Below are 24,757 nucleotides of genomic sequence, written 5' to 3' on the forward strand. Positions count from 1 at the left end.
GAATGCGAGCATTTAAAATTTCTATTTAGACATAGAACTTCCAATCCATGGTTTATATGTCTGAGATACTAGTTAGCGACATGATCATGAGTGCTCATGGGTTTGATGTGCTATTTATTTGCTGCCTCATAGTTTCATTGTGAATCATATTTCAGGGTTTAGGATCAGAAAGCCGTGGCCCTGTGAGTTGAAACAACTGTCACTTGTAACACAATGTATAGTCAGGCAGAAATGTTTAAAAGATGTGTTGAATTTGCCTTGGTTCTGTACTTCTATTACTTGAGAATTTATAAAATGCCATTCATATTCAATAGGATCAGTTGTAATTCATTTACCTTATGGTGGTATATTTCTTTATATACATCAAATGTATCTAACTCTCAGTGCATTGATATCAACCTACTTAATACAGAAATGATTGATTAAAAATAAGTATAAATGAAAATTAGTAAAAAAATCTTTTCTTGGCTTTCCGTAAATGAATTTTAACTATTAATCTAAAACATGTTGCAAAATGATGGCCTTTTTATGAGTATATGTCAATCGGGAAAGTTTAATTTGTACTTATCTACATGTATCTCTATTAAGTCAGGTAGAATTTACTTATACATTCCATTTTTATAGCATAAACATTTGTGCCTGTCTAAACTTGGGGATTAGACCATTTTTGTTGGCTAGTTATCATTCCTCTTCATTGTTAACTGGTATTGCAAAGTCTAGGCAAAAAGGTGCTTTCAATTACAATACATTTTGAAATTTTGCAGTCAGTTGATAACAAAAACATAGATCAAAAATGAGATGTATCCAACACAATTTTTAAAGGGATTCGTTCACGCTTTATAGGGCCAGACATTGAAGAACCTTTTTTTGTATGAAATGTGAAGATGATGCTTGTAACATTGATAACACATCAAGAGTTTAAATAAGAACTCTTTTGTTAAAAAGTAGGATCGAAAACTCTTTTTGAAGGAACGCTATTGAAAATTGATTGCCTTTAGCCTTGGATTTGTTAAATTCTGTACAAATGAGAATCTATCAGTTGCTGATTGGAGTTTGTGCATAAAAATAAGTAAAATAGCTTGATTTAAACAAATTTAAAACAATAATGTTACCATAATAATGTTTGCCACATGAAATTGTGAACAAGTCCCTGTTAGGTGGTTCTTGATAACATTATTCTGTAACGGTATAATGATATGCATTATGCACATACAATCTGCCATCTATCAGACTGACAGTGAGGCCAAATTTCATGATAGATAATGCGCTAGAATAAGTAATGCGCTAGAATAGATAATTCGCATGGTGGGGAAAATCAGGTAAAATCTGAAATGGACTAGCATTGTTCATATTTGGGGAATTACTGCATACTGCTTTCATCTACAGTAAACTTTAGTTGGTCAATTTTCCATATACTTGAACTGTTAATTGAAAGGGCTCTTATTTATATTTGAAGTTGTTTGGTTTAATATCACGCTATGTATATGATATCATCGTTAATAAGTTCTTAAGAATCAGTCTGGTGCACCAATACTAATTTATAGGCCATGGGTTAAAGCTAGAAGGTACCAAAACCTTCTGTGTGTATATTTCAAGTGTTGCTTGGTACCTCCTGGCTTTAACCCACAAATTGTCATCATAGCATGCAGTTGCGTCTGAGATGATCAATCAATTAGATTATTAATCCTTGTGTATACAGTCTGCTAGAATACATGTATGTGTGTGCTCAATTCATATCTGTAATAATATGGTGTTTAGATAAAAACAACAACATTATAACAACATACTAATCAATAATCATTTACAAATGTACTCATATTTATGATGGTAATGCGCATTATATTCATATTCTAAACTGTTCCTAGCTTTGTTGAACTTCTTTTTTCAATTTGTGGTCAGCTAGCCTACCTTTTTGATAACGTTATAGATTAGAGCATTTGTTTTTGTTTTTCCGTATCTATGGGAAGTTTTAGTTCTGTTTTCTGTGTTTATGTTTACTTTTTGTCTAGTTGGCTTTCATGTTATGTTCTTTTGGATTTTCTTCTTCTTTAACCTAAATGGTATACATAGTTCTTATCACGTTACTGGCTCTTACCAAATATTTTAGTAAAATGTGACTAACTACATTGTGATAGTGTGGTCACTATTATCATATGGTGCCAAAAATTGATACCAGTAGGCAGTAGCATTGTTGTGCTTCCAATTCATTTCACAAAATGTTTAGTCAAGGAATTTATTGCACAAAACATCTCATTGACATTTTACAGTTTGTGAATATTCATTTTTCATTTCATTCAAATAAAACAGCAAGAACCGCCCAAGGTTGGCTGAACAGGTTTAACATTTAAAAGATGACTACAATTAAAAGTCAATTCTTTTATCCAATTGTCCAGTCTGGTCATGTAATTTCCAAATTTTGAGCAAGCTCCAAAATGTTTTTACTTGTAATAGGTGTCTTGGAGTCTAACGCTAATTTCCAGAACTACATTAATGCCTAGGAAGGCTAATAGCAAGGGTCCAATACAATGTAATACTGCTACCGTCTGCAGATTATATGTACATGTTAGCTGTGCCAGACTGGGATCATAGCCGTATTGATTCCTACACATCTGACTCAATCGGTCTTTTGCGTCGTTTTTCCTATAGTGTATTTCCTATCGCAGCAAATTCTGCTCTGATATTTTGTTTGCGTGGTAAAATCTTGGTTGCACTATAAATGCTCATAACATATGACGTAAATCGATGCATTGAACAGTTGTTCGGGTTATAAATGTCTGGACCCAAACATATACAATAATTCAGGGTTAGGTGTTTATTTAGCAAGCATGCACGCCATTAAGAAATGCCTCTGATAGATCTAAGTATTTTTAGAAAAGTCTGGACCAATACATAAACAATAATTCAGGCTCAGGTCTTCATTTAGCCAGAATGATGCCATAATGAAGTTCCTGGATGGATAAGTATATTTTAGAAAAGTCTGGTCCAGTACATAGACATAATTCACGGTCAGGTTTTCATTTAGCCAGCATGACGCCATTATGAAATTCTTCTGAATAGATGGATAAGTATTTTTAGAAAAGGAGAAAAGAAATGCCATTGCCCAAGTGATTAAGAGACAACAATTTTTTTATGGGGGTTGGGAGGGGGAAGTAAATAGTGATACAAAATGATATTATAGAGTAGTATGATTTCTTTTTCAAAGAATTTAGATCTCAGCTGATCACATTTCTTTGACTAAGCTTCGGAATGTCTCTTTGCATGCTGTCTTGTTTTCTATACATTGTTGGCAACTAATACTCTGTTTGGCTATAGTCAGTTAGTTATATTTATACTAATAGTAGATATATTACTTTGATGTATTTATTACTTACTTATTTCATTTTTTGTATATTTCACTTTTGTTTTTGCCACACATTTCTATTTATGTTTTGTCTTGTTTACATATTATTGGAAAATTTGGTTCCGGTTATAAAACTAATGTGTACATGCATGTATACTGTTATGTTTATTTGAATTGAAACTAATTTTGCATTATAATATAAACCATACAAGCAGTGTCATACATCATGTTTTGGAAATCAGCCTATTATAAGTAATTATTAGCCTATTTTACTGAAACACTAATGAAACATCTGGTTTTTTTTGTTTGTCCAGGTTTTTTCGGTATTTTGGAGTAAATGACCTTCCTAGTATATCCTTGGAATTGCATTTTTTTAGTCTTTTTTCACAAATTTTATTTTATTTATAATAATAAGTTTAAATACTGTTTTATTTGTGGACTTTTACACCTGCATTAAGTATTTTCAAACAGATCTTTTTTATAATTGAAAGAATAGGATATCTGATTGAGATTATTATTGAACTTTTTTTGGGAAAACTTACTTTTTGGCATCAGAAGTAGAGATGAAATCAGCAAGCAAAAAATGCCGAAAAACTCCTGTTTGTATTGTTGACTTTTTTGTAGTTGAAATGATTTGAAGAAAACAAATTTCTAGGATCTTCACTTATACGTGCAATGTTAGTGTCTGTGTTATTTGCACATATTTTCAACTTGATTTCTTATGTTATAAAAATACAAATTTAGTTACATCGGTGCTTTTATGCTTATTTGAAATTTTACTGTGTGTTTATTTAGAAAACATTATTTCACGAACACTGCTTCAAATTGATGTGTTTTTTTTATAAAAAAAACATTATTCAATGATTTTTGTCAAATTATCAACCATGTTTTTGTATTTTCTGTTGATTCATAAAAGCACTATACTGGTATGTAACTTAAGGTCAATGGTACTTATGTCATGTAACTCATCTTACATTCATTATCTTCAATTTCCTTTTCCTTTTATGAAGACAAAGTATTGTAATTTTTGTTTCAAAAACATATCCTGATTGATCAAGTTACATTGTATGTATTAAAAAGGGTCTTGGGTGAGTGTGAGGGCCCCAGTTCTCACTTTCTGAAGGGAAAGTTAAGAAATGAGATTCACAAATTATACCTAATAAAGAGCTCAAGAGTCAAGTGAATTTTCTTTTTTCACAATACAAATAATGATTTTCTATTTTAAGATTTTCAATTTGCCCTTAGGGGTCGAACTGGATATTAAAACCAGTGAAAGTAATTATAAGTTATTATCAAATCATGTTTTTTGTATGGTCCTTTTGATAATATTAAAATATATCAACAGACATATGGATGCATTTCAATTAATAGAGAAAAAACTCTCACTGGGCTCAAAAAGGTATGGTTTGATTATTTAAGCAGATTTCTTCTGCCAATTCTCCCTTGTCAAACTTGATCCCAATGTCATTTCATGGGATCTAAATAGTGCAGTTCATTCTCAATTAATAGTTTATATTGGGGCTTACAGAGATGCAAAGCAAGTTAAAAACTGGGGTTCATAAGCCAAAACATAGCTTCTGGGACCCAAGTTTCCTGCAAGAGGGAAAGCCGTGCTGTATTACAGACAACAATGTAGCTTGATCCTATTTCTTGCATGCACATGTACCCTGTACACCTTTTCCCAGAGGGTTGACGCATGTTTTACACATACATTTTAGGCCAAGGTGTTTGCCTTTGATCGAGTGCTGAAGCCGAACGTCTCCCAGGAGTATGTGTACACAGTGGCTGCCAAGCCAATTGTGGCAGGTTAGTAGCTTGTTGTAAAGAACTTGCAGTTTGAACTGATGTGGTTAAGTTTTTATTGCAAAGACAGCAGCTGATAAATGAATCATTCACAAGCCTGTTTGAGTGAGTGGTACGGTGACCGGTACTGATGTCCTTTTTGAAAGGCCTAAAAACATTTTAGGCCCTGGTAATTGATTATAAATAGAGATATATGTTAATTCAATGGCCACAGGTTATTGTAAATGACTTTGAAACAAGTAATACATGCAATTTTCGGCAATCATAATCATGGAATTTGTGCATGACAAACACTGGAAACTAGGTATACATGTACAATGTTTCATTAGATGTACTCCGAAACCCAATCTTATTGAGCTTCGCTTTTAACATCCAAATCTCCATTTCTCGTGTATTGAACTACTCTCTAAGACATTTTTACACTGAGTCACAGAGGGATTGAAAAGAGGCTTTATAAGGATTATTCTTAATGGAAGTAAAACACCAATTGAACCACTATTGTTCAGCGTTACAAGCATTCACAAGCAGAGTTTGAACCCCGTGCAAGCAAAGTTTGATAGGGATTGTATTGGAGTCATCATGTTTGTTAAAAAATGTTTATGGAGTGAACTACTTGCACAGGTTAGGAGGTATTACTTTGATATTTGGTACACGTTATCACCATCATGTGAAGTGGTGCCTGTTTGGTTTTGGTTACATAGTACTGTATGAATGAGCTCAATTAATACTACTGTCAATTTCAAAGTTACATGTTGGTTATTTGTCCCCTTACAGATGTACTGAGTGGGTACAATGGTACGATATTCGCGTACGGACAGACATCCTCCGGCAAGACCCATACTATGGAAGGTGTTATGGGTAATGACGACCTGCAGGGAATCATCCCGAGAATCGTCCAGGATATATTCAACTTTATCTACGGCATGGATGAGAACCTAGAGTTTCATATTAAAGTATGGGGCTTCTTCTTACTCAACTACTATTATATGTTAATAAATAAGTGATTTGATATTGGCCCTGTTATTTGTCCGAGGGCAGTCGTATTGGCACGAGGCCGAAGGCTAACTGATATAGATATTGGCACTGTTATTTGTCCGAGGGCAGTCGTATTGGCACGAGGCCGAAGACTAACTGATATAGATATTGGCACTGTTATTTGTCCGAGGGCAGTCGTATTGGCACGAGGCCGAAGGCTAACTGATATAGATATTGGCACTGTTATTTGTCCGAGGGCAGTCGTATTGGCACGAGGCCGAAGGCTAACTGATTTAGATATTGGCACTGTTATTTGTCCAAGGGCAGTCGTATTGGCACGAGGCCGAAGGCTAACTGATATAGATATTGGCACTGTTATTTGTCCGAGGGCAGTCGTATTGGCACGAGGCCGAAGGCTAACTGATATAGATATTGGCACTGTTATAGAGGAGGCCTTTGTATTATTCGGGGAGGCAAATGCTGTGTTTAAGGGCTAATAATTAATAGTTATTTAATAAAATATTTATAATAAAATACTAACTAAACTTTGATTGCTTTTCGCTGATAGTTTCTTGATGTATTAGTAATGGTATAAGGTTTATTAGTATGCAGTTACCAAAATAAATTGGTCTGTGGCCATGATTACGAATAATTCCACGTCTAAGTCTCACCCCAGAAAAACATTTTTATCAAATTACAAAGAATCATCTGATTTCCTTTTAATTTACATATATAAACATGAGTTATTGTGCAATTTGAAATATGTAATTTCATAATCAAATATATTAGGAAGAGAGTAACAATGAAATTAAGATTTTCAGTTTTGCCTCTTAAGTGAAGTCTGACGTTAGACTGTAGGTAATCATAACCCCTGGTAGTTGAAGACCCTCAACCAATTTATTTTGGTTAACTAATACTAACAATCCTTTTACCAGTCTAGTGGTCAAGATTATATTTTGTCTACTGTGCCAGTCTTCAATATTGATCTTATCCTTACCTTTCTTATCCTTAGACATGACTCAGTGATTCCATTCAGCCTATTGGTCGGCTAAATATACAGACCAATCAAAATACTTAAATTCGAATCCTAGACTTCAGTCTAAGTTGATTATTGAATACAACCACTAACCAAGCTTCTGCTCAATTCTAGTGATTCCTGATTCAAATCAATAATAGCTGACTGCTGATTTACCTAAATAAATGTACATGTACGGCAGAAGAATTCTGAAATATTGACATCCCATTAAACAAAATACAATATCGAGCACTTAAAATCTTTTAAAGAAGATATTATCTGCAAACTTTTATATTCTACTTGTTAAATGTTTCAAATGTTCATTATAACTCTTTGAAAGAAAGATCTTTATAAATATGAGTTTATCTAAATATAGTTAATATAGTACGTTGGATATTACATTTTAAAATTGTAAACCAACATTTTTTGGCAGTTAAGAGTGAAATGCAATCAAGTCATTTTTAAAAGATGAACTTAAATTTGCTTTGAAAATGTTGAAACTTTTGTTTTTAATGTTATTGTTCATTTACAGGTATCCTACTTTGAGATTTACATGGACAAAATCAGAGATCTTCTAGATGGTGAGTGTAGGAAAAAAAAAAAAAAAAAAAAGGAACTCCAAGCTATTATAAAATTTAAGTGTTGTATATGATATAATAGGAAACTGCTAAAGCATTTAAACTGTGTTGGTTAAGAAGGAATGTTTTTAGGTCATTGCAGACTTACAGATTGTTCTTACAGCTAGAATCTTTCATATCTGAAGTCGTACTAAGAAACTCTAAAATTTACAACACTTAACTCTGTTGTAAAACTAGCATGTGAAGCTAACATTTTTTTTTAATTCCAGTGACAAAAAAGTTTTTCTTACAGTTCGAACCTGTCATATATTAAGTTATCTTACTAAAAAAATCTTAGATTAAGCACGCACAAATCTGTTGTAAAATTCTCAGGTGTTATTGTTGACATTCTGCAATATTGATTGGTTAATGCAAACATTATTTTCATTTCAGTGACAAAAACCAATCTCTCTGTGCACGAGGATAAGAATAAAGTCACCTTTGTGAAGGTAGGCTCAGAAATCTGTTACCGCTGAATTGAGTGGTATTTACACTATAATTAATTTCTCATTTGTCAGAGTTCCCATCTGTTTCCACAACTCGATGGAGTGAAGCAATAAGTTGCTTTAGTTTCCACTTATTTCATGATTATCATGCAGATAAGACTTTTCATGCTTAGGGCTTTTCCATTTGAACATGTAACCTTGCCAGTAAGAGGAATTAAAGAAATTTTGTATAGGGGAAGTTTCTGTTTACTTTTTATTATCCTCAGCTCTTATGCAACTTAATATCAAAGTTGAAACTTATTTATTGAAAAAAAAAGAACAATGCAAAATGATAGTTATGTTTATACAGCTGCTAACTTAGTCCTGACATAGATTTGAAATATGAATAATTCTAATTTAAAATATAAATTAATTTAATTAAATTATCTTATTTTGAAATTATTTTGAAGTCAACTGACTCATGCCAAACAAAGATCGAATGACATAACAGTGGAATTTTCTTCCCAAGCATTTCAACAAAACAGCCTATCATAATTGCAGCCATTGAAAAATTATGATTATATTTAATTTAAAAACCGGAAGATTCAAAGTGAAACTAGATTTGCGAAACAGATAAAAACAAAGTGAAAGTAGATGTCGCAAAGTAGAATTAATTATTTTATATGTAAAATATGCCAACATGCAACCCATGCCAGAAAGATTAATAAACATAATTCTACAGGGAGAGATTTCTGGTAACTTTTTTGTAACTGAATAAACCCCAAAGAGGATGGTGTCCAATTTGAAAGGGTGTGTGGTAGGTTGCATGTTTAATTGGAACAGCCCTTACACAGTCTCTTCAAATATTGCAATACAGTAAGGTGTCACAATGAGGGACATTTATTGACTCAGTATTTGAGATTTATCTCACATAAATTGTAAATTTGAACCCGTTTTACTCTTGAGCATCATTATACTCCTTCTTCTATAGGGGGCAACGGAGCGGTTTGTGTCAAGCCCTGAAGAAGTGATGGAGACTATAGATGAAGGAAAGTCGAACCGACATGTGGCAGTCACCAGTAAGTTTAGGGAATCTTTCACCCAGTTTGACTGATATAATCTATTTTAAGCTCATCAGTTTTACAAGACTAAATATTGTGATAGCCTCGGTTGTATGTAACTCTTTGTGAAAACTTTAACCTTCGTCCGTCATAACTCAAAAAAAAAGATCAGAAATTCAAATGAAACTTGGTATAAAACATGCAGTCATGTAAATCATATTCAGCAAGGCTCCACAGCACCCCTGTTGTAAGCATGGGTTTATCATAAGCAGGATTTTGTTTCATCGGGGATTGAGATTTCCATTGGCATTCAGACCCAAATGGGCATGTTGAGGGCCCTGAGGAAGCACACTGCAGATATGCGAGATAAAAAAACAATTCATTGTCTCGAAATCTGGCATTTTTTGTTTGCATTGAATCATTGACGTCAATGTACAAATTCGACAAACTGTATGTATTGACACTTGAAAAGTTACAATTTAAAGGAATTGCCCCTAAGTTAACATTACCTCGAACTGTTTTTCAGATATGAATGAGCACAGCAGTCGAAGCCACAGCGTGTTTCTGATCAATGTGAAGCAAGAGAACACAGCCACACAGAAGAAACTGAGTGGCAAACTTTACCTAGTTGACTTGGCCGGAAGTGAGAAGGTGAGTCCTGCTAAAATACAATGATTATAAATGCCCTGTTAGTTACTAGGGTACTGAGTGCCCTTTTCAATGCCTTTTGGTGATCACAAGAGAAATAGTGGTGTAAACCTACATGTAGTTGACGCCAGGTTGACTTGGCTGGAAGTGAAATGGTTAGTTTATTTCCGTAATGGTGCTCACATGTATGTTAGTACCTCAGTCATGTTTATTGCAGGCTATAATTTGTTTTGTGTACAGAATTAAAGAGTAAATAAGCTTAGCAATAATAAGCTATATATGCATTGCTTCATAGCATATTCTGATGAAACCAATCGAGACTATTATTATTGAAATGATTATTATTATTATACCCCATTTATATAGCTCTTTTATCATAAACACATACAGTTAAAAGTGCTTAAAAACAAATATATATGTTTAACTGCAAACAATATTTAGAAAGAAGCTGTAGGCTTAAATTTTTTAATAAATACACATGATAACACTATGGCTACATACAACCAATTTATTAAAATCATCAGTAGGTATAAAAAACAAAAAGCGATGCAAAAAACAGAACTTAGAGGAAAACCAAGAAATATCAAGGGTTCAAAAATCTGTGAAACTTGAGTGAGATGATTAATAACTGCATGTCTTCCTTCTGTTGTACAGGTAAGCAAGACCGGAGCAGAGGGTGCAGTGCTGGATGAAGCCAAGAACATCAACAAGTCACTGTCAGCCCTCGGAAATGTCATCTCTGCACTGGCTGAGGGAAATGTATGTATAACCTTGTTTTGCTGATTTAAATATTGTCATTAAATATAGTAACATATTGTACAGTTCAATAGATTACCTGTACAAGTCCATGTTTGTTTTAGGTTGTGTCATCTCCGCCCTGGCTGGGGGAAATATATGTATAATCTTGTTTTGCAGTTTTGTTATCATTTGATACAATTCCGTTGTACATACCTTTGATGTTCAGGTGTAAACCATGTCATATTTGACCTTTGAGCGGCAGTGGTTGTTAATAAGCTTCTTCCTGTCCAAAATTTCTTTGAATTCTGCTTTCCGAAAAATTGTCTTAACCTTTGAAACTGTCATTCCTCAGTCCAATATAAGGCTAAAGTCCTTCTCTTTCTTTGAGAAAATTCCCTGCTGCAGATCTTGAAATTTATATCTGAATATGTAATTTACATAAATCATAATACATGCTCCAGAAGAGTTATTATAGAGACCGCAAGCTGACCGGTATCCTTCTAGAGAGTTTAGGAGGCAACACTAACACCACATTGACCATCTGATGTTGTTAACCTGCATAATATAACCAGTCTGACAAGTTTAATCTAACAAATCTAACTTATTATTCACCCCATTACAGAAAAGCCACGTTCCCTATCGAGACAGCAAGCTGACCCGTATCCTACAGGAGAGTTTAGGAGGCAACGCTCGCACAACAATGATCATCTGTTGTTCTCCAGCATCGTATAACGATTCTGAGACCAAGTCTACCCTGCTGTTTGGACAGAGGTGGGAACTTGGCATTCTTTTATATGGATTGAATAATGCAAACTTGATATGTTGTATATGTAGGATATCCAATTAATATTGAAGTAGTAAATCTGTTACTTTTATCTGTTACTCTACATGATACTAAACTAAGAGATAAATTAATTACAAAAATGTTTGTAAAAAGTGATTACGTTATTTCAAATGGTTTACAGACGTCTAAACATGGTTGACAGACTTGTATCAAATGCACATTATGTCTGAAGGGTAAACACGAAGAGGTCTTGTCTGCTGCTTCATTTGATTCCTCTTTGATACTTCAAAATCTAAAATATTAAATGATAGCAAAATCTGTCATCAAGCTCATCAAGAATAGATCATAAAATGAAAACAGGAAAATAAAAAGCAATTATTTTTACACAGAATATCTCCCTTCTTAAGAAAGATAAGGCAATGTAATAATATTTCTCCTTCTCTAGAGCAAGATAATAAATCATCACCAGGAAAATACAAAAGCAAATACTTTTAAATAATATATCTCCCCTTCTGGTGAAAGATCATTAATTATCATCATGAAAATATGAAAGCAAACGCTTTTTACACACTATTTTCCCCCCTTTGGAAAAATGTCGTTGGGATATTACAAAAGCATATATTTTTATACACCCCTCTAGAGCCAAGACGATCAAGAATGTGGTGTGTGTGAACGAGGAGCTGACTGCCGAGGAATGGAAACGGAGATATGAGAGAGAGAAGGAAAAGAACTCCAAACTGAAGACTGTCATTGAAAATCTGCAGGCAGAGTTAGCTGCTTGGAGGAGCGGTGAGTAGGGGGGAATGATTCACCCATTTGTAAGATATATTTGGTTAGAATGAATGGAAGGGGGGATATGAGATTCAGGAAGAGAAGAACTCTGAATTGTAGAGGATACTTGGAAAGGTTCTGACTGAGTTAGCTGCTTGGAGGAGCAGTGAGTTCAGGGGATGATTTTAGTTTTTGTAAGATATATATTGGGGGTGGGGGATATGAATTTGAGAAGGAGACGAACTCTGAATTGAAGCCGATTCTTGAAAAGCTTCAGGCTGAGTCAGCTGCTAGGAGGAGCAGTGAGTTTACCCTCTTGGTGAACTACTGCGCTCATTAAGTTAGTGAAGTGTTTGATGTAATACTGATTTCATGTTTTAAACTTTTTAATTTTTATTCATGAGTATTTGTAGGCAGGATAAAAAAGTTCATAATTATTTAAAGCTTGGCTGTTTCAAGGCAGTAATGCCATCATGTATTGATAAAGCTGTTTGATGCATAAGGTCTGTTAGTGGTGTTTTTACATTTGTGTCTCTGGTTAAAAAAGCAGGCACTGCAGATTTCATGGTTATCATGGCCTCTAAATCAATGATCAGCGTAATGACTGGTTCCATCAGCATGTTTATATTCACTTGACTCTCCTATCTTTCTTACAGGCCAATCAGTTCCCGAAAACGAACAAGTTGATGTTAAGAAAGCAGGCACCGAGGATTCCATGACTGCTACGCCCTCTACATCAATGATTGGCAGTATGACGGGTTCTATTGTCATATCCGAGGCAGACAAAGCTTCCTTCGAGGCTGACAAGATGAAATTGTACCAGCTTCTTGATGATAAGGTGTGCTTTTACAATGTTAAGATCTTTTAAGAGTCTTTCATGGTGTTTTAAAGAGACCTGCTCATATTTCTTTTTGTTTCGAATTGTACAGAATTTAAACATGAAAGAGCAACATATTATAACGTCCAGCTGGAATTTGTTTGCTTTCATTTGGCCAGTTGAGAATTTCAAGAGCTTAGTATAAAAGACATAGGCAACCCCTTCTTTGCATGGTGTTTAAACTGTATTGCACTTAGCCCTCGAATAATCAAGGGGCTGGTTGTTCAGAATTTTGTTTAAGTTAAAAATGTTGTTAACGTCCCCATTGTTTTCTTTCGAATCTTGAATGCTCTAAGTGTTTAATGGGTACATTTGTGAATTGCAGTATTTCTAACAAGATTTGAGACAGCTGTTTTAGCTGCACTTGTCTATATTTAGTATAGTAGCACATCATTCAAGTGTTCACGTTTAAAATTAACATTGATGTCATTAATGATGTTGTTAGCATATTGAGAAGTTATTATTAATTATTCAAGTTATGAACATACGGCCTTTAATTTTTTGTTTGTATCCAATAAAACAATTTTTTCTTTGTTTCCAATAAAACAAATGAAAAATCAAATCAAACAACAATAATGAGTTGCTTTTGTACCTGTTTAATAACAACATGGATTTCAATTGACAATATATCTTTTACAATACCATTGATTTACCCCCAGGATGATGAAATCAATGAGCAATGCCAGCTGATTGAGAAGATACAACAACAGTTGCTGGAGCAGGAGGAGCTGATCGCTCAGGAGAGGAGGGAGAAAGAGTCCCTACAAGCCGACTCTGCCACTCTCTCTCAGGAGTATGACTCTGCCAAGGATGAAGTCAAGGAAGTCTTACAGGTAAGAGTTACACTCATTGCAAAATAACACATTTGAAATGTACACATGTGGCACAAAGTCTGTGAACACACAAATACGAGATTGAGACCCTGTCACCCTACAAGCAGACTCACCACTCTCTCTCAGGAGTATGACTCTGCCAAGGATGAAATCAAGGAAGTCTTACAGGTAAGAGTTACACTCATTGCAAAATAACACATTTGAAATGTACACATGTGGCACAAAGTCTGTGAACACACAAATACGAGATTGAGACCCTGTCACCCTACAAGCCGACTCACCACTCTCTCTCAGGAGTATGACTCTGCCATGGATGAAGTCATGGAAGTATAACAGGTAAGAGTTACACTTATTAGAAGATAATGTGGACATATTTGAAATGTACATATGTGGCACCAGCTCTGTGAACACACAGGAAGGAGATTGAGTCCCTACAAGCTAAAGCTACCACTCTCTCCTATGAGTATGACACTGCAAAGGATGAAGTCAAGAACAGGTAAAATTATACTCTTGTGTAAAAATAATGTGGACATAAATTGAGAAGTACACATGTGACACTAAATTTGTAAACACACAGAAGGAGAAAGAGTCTCGAATGGTGACTGATTCTCTGTCTTAGAAGTATGATGCTGCTAAGGTCATGGTAAATGAAATTTTTTTTATCATATATTATGGATACTGTCACTCCACAGAAGTATGACGCAGCCAAGAATGAAGTCAAGGGAGGAAGATGTACAAGTTTAAGATACACCTGTGGTAATAACACTATAGACACACTCATAAAATTCACGGAGAAAAAGTGATTTATTATTTCAGACAATGGAAGAGATGACTTTAAGCTTAAAAAACCTGGATAAATGAAGCCATATATAGAGCTTATTGAAGAAATCTAAGAACACACACTTTCTTATGTTGTGTGGCCCCTATTTATAGTAAATAATTCCTGACCCCTATTTCAGGCCCTTGAGGAGCTGGCTATGAACTATGACCAGAAATCCCAGGAAGTGGAAGCAAAGAATAACGAATATGACCAGCTGAATGATGAACTCTCTCAGAAAATTGTAAGTGGATTTTATGGTAATTTTTCGCATATCATTCTGCCTTATTGATGATCGCGATGATCGCGTGGTTAGCATATTAGCTTTGAATCAGAAGGTCTTGGGTTTGATCCCTACTCAGAGCTATGTTGATGATAATAATTGTTATAACCCAGGAATGGTAAATGGTTCTTCATTACATGTACATAGCAGATTTTAAAACTGTACATATGGTAAAAAGCTTTACAGAGCTTATGTTGCAAGTTCTTGATCATCAACGATCATTGCAACGTAAAATAAATCTAACCTTTACCTTAATTGTTTTTGAGGGTCTATATTCTTTAAAAAAACACATTTTATATGGCTTGACTTCTCAAAACTAAATAATAAATTGTACACCTATTTACGGTATATCACAGGGTCCGAATTTAACTTTGAAGAGTACTCGCAAAAATTTGCGAGTTTTTTTTTGAGGCAACTCGCAAAATGAAAAATCAACTCGCAATTTTATTATTTGCTTTATTCCCCTATAATATTGTCTAATTAAAGTAGATATTTACACATTACACATATTATGAATATTAAAAAGTATCAATCTTGAGTGACTCGACTACTAGAACTTGTTGATGGCTTATTCTTTTTTTGGGGTACAGATGACTCATCGGATGCTGGCCGCTTTTTGATAACAAAGCTGTCCATTGACATTGTTCACTTTGACTTGGGCGGATATATTTCAAGGTTGATGGGGTTAACATATAACGCGAAAGCGTTAAATTTAGCCATTGACTGAGCTAGGTGATTACGTCATTTGTATTCACTTTGTATTTGGCACGCCTCGGAGCATCCCGGAAAGATCCGAGATTATACTCGGCCTTTTCCGTACTTGTTCTATTTTTGAAAACTTAGAGCGTGACTCCATAAAGCCTACTCTATACTGGTAGTGTAAACATGCCATTTATAAACTGATCACACTTGACTACATAGCGGAGTTAGGATCATGTTTATTCTACCTTTGTTTTAACGTTTTGTTGTCTAACAAAAGCCACTCGCAGAATTTTGTGAGCTTGAATAAAAGTCACTCGCAATTTGCAAATATCGCTCGCATTTTGCGAGTATGCGTGTCTAAATTCGAACCCTGTATCATTCTCACATTTAGTGTTTTAGCTAAAGGGGAATGGAAGGGCGGTCCGCCCTGCCCTTTTTTGACCCCGCCCCGTTGCCCCTTTTTACACGCCCTGTCATATTTTTCACGCCCCCTTGCGCCCTCTGGCCATTCAGATCGTTGTTTATCAAGCTCTATAAGGATTTCATTGGTCCATGTCGCCATTTCCTAATCTGTCACAGATCTGTGCGTGCTAAGGCACACGACCATCATCACCGCGGGTCGGATTAACGGTAATTCACGCTTATAAATATGGTGCTAATTGCTGTTCATTATGACACATTTTTCCTTGTCTGAGACATCGAAGTTGTACCTCTAAATGTTGATCTTTGATGCCGATGTTGTTACAAATTTAATTAATTTAGCCATTAATAATCGGTAATCTCCTTATCACATACTTGGGTCGTCTATCATCCAATTATCGAAACGTCCCATGTTAACCAATCAGAGAAGACACTGGTCAAATGATAAAAAGTTTGTTAAATTGCGATAGAAAAAGCGTAGAATTGATGAAAAATGTTGTCAAGCATTAGTAACCAACTGATACTTGCAGTTTAAAAACAAGGCACACTTTTTAGAACATTGTTTCATTTGAAACAGACGGTGGCGCTAAGAAAATCAAATACTCAATACTTCATGACCAATATTTGATAGTTTTTGTGTTGAATGTTCATAATGAAAATTTGTTTTGTAATCTCAAAACTTTTTTATTTGCTTTATATAGCGTTTACTTACAGTATTTTCCTCATTTGTACGATGTTTAAAAGTAGAAGATTCGGCCATTTTGTCATAACATTTTTCGGAGTTTCTAGTTCTATTATGAAGTGTTAGTGAGTTTTTCATGAAGGATAAAGATTTTAAATGTCATTTTGTTATAAAATGTCAGCATATATATTGAAATTTATTTAACCAAAGACAAGTAAACAACAGCAAAGCTGAATGTGACATTCGTACCCTATCCTGATTGTACCAAAACAAGATTCGCCCCCTGCACTTAAATGTTTTTAACAGCTCATATATAAGGCCATTCTGATTGTTTCAAATGGTATTTTTTTAAATGTCTTTGTTTTTATTTTAGATGCTTTTTAGAAGTAAATTATACATTGCAAAAAGGAGACTCTAGACAAGTACACTTTTGATATGCCAAAAAATAACACTTTAACATTCCATCTAGTAAAAGCAATCAAAGTAAATGTGAATTTAAAGTTTTGTGGCATGGCACAATATTTATCTCAGGTTTTACGATGAATATCTTTTTTCCTTAAAGTCTCCCCACTTCTCCCTAATTTCACTGGTGGGAGAAGTGACTTTTCCCCAAAAAATCAGCCTTGTGAGAGCCCTGGAGACAACAACCCAAGATGTTAAAGAAAGTGTCTGAAGTGAAAATGAACAAGAAAGAAGAATAAGAGTATTCTGTAGGGATCTTACTACAATGTGTGCATGAAAATGGTCGTTTTACAACAATACAAAGCTAATATTGTGCACATTGTTTTTCCATTTAAGAAAGCACCATGCCCCTATTTTGGCCAACCCTGCCCTTTTTTTGGCCCACCCTGTCCTTTTTAATTCCTGGCTTAAACACTACACATTGCCATAATGAAATCAACATCATAGATTCTTCATCTGTAATTAGTGTATTAACTTTTATTGTGATGTCATTAATGAACATTTCTACTGTATAGAGATATTTTATGTATTTAGGATGTTAAGATGATATTACATTTGTGGTCATTCAATACAAAATTTATTAAGTCCTTTAGTATGTTTTGTATTGAATGACCACTTATGGAATATCCTTTATTTAAAAGATCACTTGCTGAAATACGGTAGGTCAGGAATCTCTGAAATTGAAATTTGTATTCCGTGTATTGTTTTGTTAGTGATTAAATATTGTTATTTCCCCTTAGAACCTGTTGAACAGTCTACAGTCAGAGCTGGACACTACCAAGGATTCCTCCCTCCACCAGCGTAAGAGGATTACCGATATGATGATGTCTCTGCTTAGAGACCTCAGTGATATCGGCACCATCGTGGGCGGAAACTCTGCTGAGACAAAGGTAGGTTTACAATGTTGTATTTATATATGAACAATTTGTCTTGCCATCAACACAACAGAGAGTGAACAACAGTATAAAATCATATTCATTAATTTTCGCCAAACATATGTCTCATGCACAGTCTCTGTTTTGATAGATGGAATAGACAGTAAATACAGCCTTCATTCAAATTTTATACGATATTCAAATATTTAGACGATATTTTTTAGCTTGTCTGTTTTTCAATGAAAAAAAATAAGGCATTGTCAAAGCATTATTGTTTTAAGCATTTGAAGCATCAACCGTGGCAATTACCTGAGAGATATTAACATGGAACTTGGTATACATGTTCAATATGACAATATCCACATGTGGAGCACGTCCCATGACTCTTATCAACAGGGTTTCCAAGGTTAGGGAAAAGTCAGGGGAAAAAGATCCTAGGAATTCAGGGAATTTATAATTTGTTCAGGGAAATTTTGGAATTGAGCAAAAGTCAGGGAAATTTGGAACCTGAGATTTAGGGCTGGGAAACAATTTGTAAAAATAGCAGAAAGAAGGGAATTAGGCTAAGGCAGTTTCTTACTTTCTGGTAAAATCAAATACTTCAACAAATCTTTATTGGCACTATTAATTGAATTGTATTTCCCAGGCCAACATCATTTATTATGCTCATAGATGACCTATTAAGCTCCTATGAACACTGATAGTTTGGTCCGGGAAAATTGCTAGTCAAAACCTTACCAGCCCTGATATCTTTTCATGACGTATTGAAGAATTCTGATAATACATTTAGTGTTCAGATGATCCATTATAATAAAAAATTGGTTGGTTCGGCCTGAAATCTGCGACAATCAATTATATTTGGTTAAAATTGATCATCGGAAAAAAAATTATAAAAAAAATTAGTAAGTGTTCAGATGTTATTTTTAACAAAATGGCTGATGAAAGCCACAATGAGCAAGAAAATAAACTATTTTTTATACAACAACACTTAATAACTTTAATCATAGACATAACATATATGCATATAATGATTACCGGTAAGAGTTTAATACTGTACATGAATAAAACTACAATTTCTAGTATTTTAAAAAAATGTTTGTACTATCGATAATCGGTTACTTGAGTGGAACCGATTATCGATAGTAAAATAGGAACCACTTCCCAACACTAAATACATGTATGCTTCGATATCTGTATTTAATAGATTATTACTACTTTCGTTTCGTCTCGTAAAATGTCAAACAGTGCTACATGTATCTTTATTCCTCACAGATGGTAACGGGCAACAGTGACAAGATTGAGGAGGAATTCACCGTGGCTCGTCTTTACATCAGCAAGATGAAGTCCGAGGTGAAAACGCTCGTCATGCGGGCACAGGCTCTTGAGTCAACCCAGGCTGATGTCAATAGCAAGCTCTCAACTGCCGAAAAAGAACTTGATGAATGCCGGCTGGTTATCCAGCAGGTGAGTTTCAAGCGAAAAAGTAGAGGTATTGTGAAATTATTGTCGTTGTTGGCTATTAAACAAAAACCCCGAAGTAACCCACATTCTTTTCTTATGAGTCAAAGAAGAATTCTCTCAAAGAAATCACTAATGATATCAAAGCAAAGAACAGACTGCTTGAAGATATTGGAACATAATATATTGTTATGAAGGTTACATAAGACTTTTTATGCACAATCTTCTTTTGTGAAGCAAGAATGAATTCTCTCAAAGAAATCAAACATGGTATGGAAGCAAAGAAGGGACTGCATGAAGAAAATTGGGATTTGATACACAGTGATTTATTTCGCTGCACATCTGGAGTTCAATACTCAACATTATTTTCTGAGGGTTCAAAATTCTTAACATGTGGATCATCCAACACACTCTTTTCAAATAACTGTACAAATAAAACTATGCTTGGGATTCTCAGCTTCTCTGAATGCATGGTTCTGAAATATGTGAGATTAAGGAATGCATTCAAAAAGATGATTTCAAAATAAATTGCTGAATACATGGTTTTCAAGGTTACATTCAACCATTATTTTGAGCACTTTCTGCCCACTTTCAGCACGAGGCTAAGATGAAGTCCCTCCAAGAAACCATCCAAGATGTGGATGCTAAGAAGAGACAGCTTGAAGAAAATATGGATATGCTGAATGAGAGAGTTGTGGCTGCAGCAGCTGCTGGTAGGTTGTTAATACCAATAAGTGAGACACATTCACTTGGTAATCCTTAATTTACTTAAATCTTAACTCTCTGTTGTAGAGGTCAGAATGTCAGAGAATGTGTATGATGGAAGATCTTTTAGTTTTTCAGGCCAAAAAAAATTGTTTGGATAGGGTAACATCCTTTTCAAAAATGGGTAGGGTAGGTAGGCTTCTTTTTTTAATTAGTCTTAGCACGTTATTGTCTTTATTGGAAAATGGTGTTAATGTAATCTTCTGTATAAAGCTTTCAAGATTTGAAACTCCCTTGTAGGGTTGGCACCTATTTCGTAGGTAGGGTCGGGAACCAAATGTAATTTTTTTAGGCCTCATGGAGGTATTTGTAAAAACTTTCTCAAAGAGCCATAATAAATATTAAATTCTTTTAATCCAATTTTCAACTTCTTTAGTTTATTTTAGTCTTATTCGAAGTCTTAATTTTTATTTTTTTTCCCATTATATCTAGCGTCTCATTTTCTTCCACAGAGCAAGTGCATGTGTCGGCGAAGGAGGAGCTACAGACGTCCATGGACATGAAACAAGCCCTCGAGGCCCAGATGGAGGTGCACAGGGAACAGCACTCCAAGCAGTTATCCTCACTGAGGGACGAAATAGCTACCAAGCAGGGCCTTGTGGACCAACTGAAAGAGTAAGAAATTAATTAGGAACATTTTGTTTGTCTAAAAAAATAATTTAGAACAAGCCCCTGAGGCCCAGATGGGGGCACACGTAGTTAACCACTCACAGCACTTATCCTCACTGAGGGATGAAATAGCAACCAAACAGGGCCTTTGGTACCGACTGAAGGAGTAGGTATTTAATTAGAAACATTTTGCTTGTGTTTTTTTATTTTAAAACAAGCCGTATAATTAGAGTCAATTGAGTTTGAAACAAACACTGTTGGAGGTGAAAGCAGTTCTAAAACATGTTGTATGTGACGACATCTTAGAAAATAGTCCTGTTTAGGAATTAAAGTTAAAATAAAAACAGCTGTTAACCAAGATTATAATAACTAAACAAACATGGATGTAATAGCTATGATTGTCTGCTTATGATGGCAAATTCTTACAAAAATGAAAACATCATGTTTTCCTCTATGGGACCATTTCTGCAAATGACTTCATATTCTTGATGTTTGAACAGGCTCTGAAACTATATATAAGCTACATCACAAGCAAGAAGCTTACCCTGGCCCTTTAGCAGTGACTACCTGAAGCAGGACGAAAGTGAGAAATCATACCCCTGGTAGTGACTGACCCACTGCCAATGGATCAATCGATTGCTTTGTACCATAAGTAACCAAACTTCTCTATTTACAGCACAAACCAGAAGTTGACCTTAGCCCTTGAGAAACTGCAGTCAGACTATGACAAACTCAAGCAGGAAGAAAGCGATAAATCATCCCGTCTTGCTGAGCTGTCCTTACAGCGCGACAGGCGTGAACAGGGCCGACAGGACCTTATGGGCCTGGAGGAGACTGTGGTATGTCATCTGATTATGACTTTGACCAGATGTTTTTGGAATTCATGATTGGAAGAAATAAAAATGTATTCCATATACCACAGTCTGTTGGGGTAGATATTTAATGACTTCTAACAGTTTTGTAGAGAATTATAGTTTAATTCAATGGGAGATGTTCTTTATAAGTGTAAACGGAAATTTATATTTTCCCAAGTGGTGCAATACATTGCCATCATCAAGATAACCTGTGTACGATTATGTGAAATTTTGATGCCTGGCCGCTATTTTCCCGAAACATCTTAAGTTCTTTGAAACAGGCTTAAGCTTAGCTCACTATTTTTGTTTTAAATTGGTATATTGGTGTATTTTTTACATTTTTAAGACTAGAATTTTAACAGAAATCATTTTATGATAATTACTAATGCTTATTTTTAATTAGTAAAATCAAGATAAGTAAAAATTGGTTTCATTAAGTAAGTTACTTAAGCTTGTTATGCTTAATAACTTTCGAGAAATTGGGGCCTTGTGACACGATAGTATTGGGGCCTTGTGACACGATAGTATTGGGGCCTTGTGACACGATAGTATTGGGGCCTTGTGACACGATAGTATTGGGGCCTTGTGACACGATAGTATTGGGGCCTTGTGACACGATAGTATTGGGGCCTTGTGACACGATAGTATTGGGGCCTTGTGACACGATAGTATTGGGGCCTTGTGACACGATAGTATTGGGGCCTTGTGACACGATAGTATTGGTATCATTTGGATGGGCTGTAAGTGTAGAGAAAGAATATGTTAAATAATAAAGAACAATATTACACAAACAAGATTTTTTGGCCTTGAAAGATTGCATTTCACAAATTTTGGAAGTTAGGGTAAGAGGGGGCAGCAGGTTAGGGTGGTGGACATTTCACCTCTCATTTGATTTGAAACAAAGAACAAAAACTCCTATCAATTTATCTGTCTTGTCATTCATTGAACAATAAATACATATTTGTGATAAGCAAATTTTAAATAATTCCAAAATTACCTGGGGTCACCTGGCTTCCAAATTGAGCATTATTGTCAATGGCTTGCAAACATATGACAACCTGGGGGACGGATGATGTCAAATTATTGGGAAAGAATAGCATGCACTTTGATTATGTTATTGGTGCCGAGATCTAAGGACTGTTTCAATTTTCTATATAATGGATATGAATATCTTGGAGATAAGAGATTTTCTTTTGCATTATTTTGCAACCAAAAGTCTTACTGTAAATGTTTTGAATTTCCAGGCCAAGGAGCTGCAGACATTGCATAACCTGAAGAAATTGTTTGTTCAAGACCTGCAGAACAGGGTCAGAAAGGTAAGTTGGTGTTGGTGGAATATGCTTGTAAATTAATGATGTTTTTTTTCTGCTGACATGTTAGAAAATGGCTCATAAGAAGAGTATTAGTTCATAATTTCTTGGACTACTAGATAATTTGATCAACCTTGTTACAAAATTGTGGTTATTGAAGTACTGGGGCTTTTTCACAATCATTATCATAGGGGAAATTTGGGCATATTTGAAAAGAACAGTTTTCTTAATTTTTAGCCTTTTTTTCCCTTAAATTAAAAAAATAACACAAGAACATGATATTATAGTTGTGTTTGTTCCTAATTGTATGTAAATCTTTGATTATTCTGACTAAATAAGCTTGAAAAGCCCTGAATACTGAACTACTTGAAGATCATGAATAAGCAAGTCTTGTACGATCAGAAAAGGCTTATGAATGTCTTTATGTAAAACTGGAATCATGAATAATTATGTCCCCCTTTAAAGTAGAGTGGGTATATTGCTTTGCTCATGTGGGCTGGGATATCAGTCTATCCGTAGGTCGTAAGACCAAAGTTAGTCAGAGTGGTTACTTAACATTGCCCAGACCTATGGTCCTCAAACTTGAACTTGGAGGTTGGGTCGACCAGTAGTGACCCCTATTGATTTTGAGGTCATCAGGTCAGTGACCTTGTACACAAAAGCTAGTCAAGTGATAATTTGATAACGATGCTTGCACCCATGGCCTTCAAACTTGACAATCAGGTTGTATGTGTGACCAGTAGATGACCCCTATTAATTTTGAGGTCATCAGGTCAAAAGTCAAGGCCACAATGACCTTTAATGTGAAAAGCTTGTCCGAGTGATGACTAGACAATGCATAGACCTATGGTCCTCAAACTTGACATGGAGGTTGGGTGTGACCAGTAGATGAATTTGAGGTCATAAGGTCCAAAGGTCAAGGTCAAAATGAACTTAAATGCAAAATATTTGTTTGAGAGACAACTTGACCAATGCCTGCACTGATGTACCTCAAAATTGACATGGAGGTTGGGCATGACCTTTGATGACCTCTATTGAGTTTGAGGTCATCAGTTCAAATCAGCTGGCATTTTGGTCCATGCATATTTTATTCAATTGTCCATAATTCCTGACAGAACGGCGCTCATCTTGTTATTATTGTATACGTGATGGTATGTGTGTATCACTTCTATGCTTAGCTCAAAACCTCAAAGCTTAATAAAATATGTTCATCATTTGAATAATAAAGTTTCATTTCAAGTTCATAAATAAAGCTAATGTTCAATAAATGTTCGTCAAATATTTGCTAAGAATAATTTCACACAATGATTTATTTGTATTAATGTTCAGTGTTGAATAAATCAAATGCAATGACTGTTGTGAAACTAAATAAAGTCTTTAAGTACTTTTCGACTTTTGAAAACTTTTTTAAGGTACTTAAATAGATCCTCAGTCAAGAACACGACACAATCAATGCCCCACTTTAGCAACCATACTTAGGTACAATAGGTACACTAATTGTTAGAGTTTTGCAATCCCATGGGGCTATTATTCATATGGGGGTCGTCATATTTGTTAGTGTTTTAATTGCTTTATTATTTTACCAAAATAATTTCAAATTAAAAACCTGTGTTTATAGGATGGAGTCTGGAGG

General features: G+C 34.9%; 1 protein-coding gene across 2 annotated transcripts in view; it reads left to right on the top strand.

Annotated features, from left to right (window-relative positions):
- The window catches only part of LOC128229395 (kinesin heavy chain-like), a 52,031-nt gene that overhangs the window by 1,316 nt on the left and 25,958 nt on the right, over nucleotides 1–24,757 (top strand). Inside the window, exons 2-20 of one of the 2 annotated variants that reach the window (XM_052941299.1) lie at nucleotides 156–182; nucleotides 5,059–5,146; nucleotides 5,918–6,096; nucleotides 7,666–7,714; nucleotides 8,144–8,199; nucleotides 9,167–9,254; nucleotides 9,763–9,887; nucleotides 10,539–10,643; nucleotides 11,245–11,393; nucleotides 12,047–12,195; nucleotides 12,834–13,015; nucleotides 13,714–13,887; nucleotides 14,847–14,948; nucleotides 17,994–18,143; nucleotides 19,401–19,592; nucleotides 20,182–20,299; nucleotides 20,804–20,966; nucleotides 21,637–21,799; nucleotides 23,059–23,130. In XM_052941299.1, coding sequence (XP_052797259.1) covers nucleotides 156–182; nucleotides 5,059–5,146; nucleotides 5,918–6,096; nucleotides 7,666–7,714; nucleotides 8,144–8,199; nucleotides 9,167–9,254; nucleotides 9,763–9,887; nucleotides 10,539–10,643; nucleotides 11,245–11,393; nucleotides 12,047–12,195; nucleotides 12,834–13,015; nucleotides 13,714–13,887; nucleotides 14,847–14,948; nucleotides 17,994–18,143; nucleotides 19,401–19,592; nucleotides 20,182–20,299; nucleotides 20,804–20,966; nucleotides 21,637–21,799; nucleotides 23,059–23,130 — 2,331 coding nt within the window. The remainder of the gene's footprint in view (nucleotides 1–155; nucleotides 183–5,058; nucleotides 5,147–5,917; nucleotides 6,097–7,665; nucleotides 7,715–8,143; nucleotides 8,200–9,166; nucleotides 9,255–9,762; nucleotides 9,888–10,538; nucleotides 10,644–11,244; nucleotides 11,394–12,046; nucleotides 12,196–12,833; nucleotides 13,016–13,713; nucleotides 13,888–14,846; nucleotides 14,949–17,993; nucleotides 18,144–19,400; nucleotides 19,593–20,181; nucleotides 20,300–20,803; nucleotides 20,967–21,636; nucleotides 21,800–23,058; nucleotides 23,131–24,757) is intronic. The other variant, XM_052941308.1, reaches the window with a different exon arrangement.

This window comes from Mya arenaria, chromosome 1 (genome assembly GCF_026914265.1).
Source record: "Mya arenaria isolate MELC-2E11 chromosome 1, ASM2691426v1".
NCBI lineage: Eukaryota > Metazoa > Mollusca > Bivalvia > Myida > Myidae > Mya > Mya arenaria.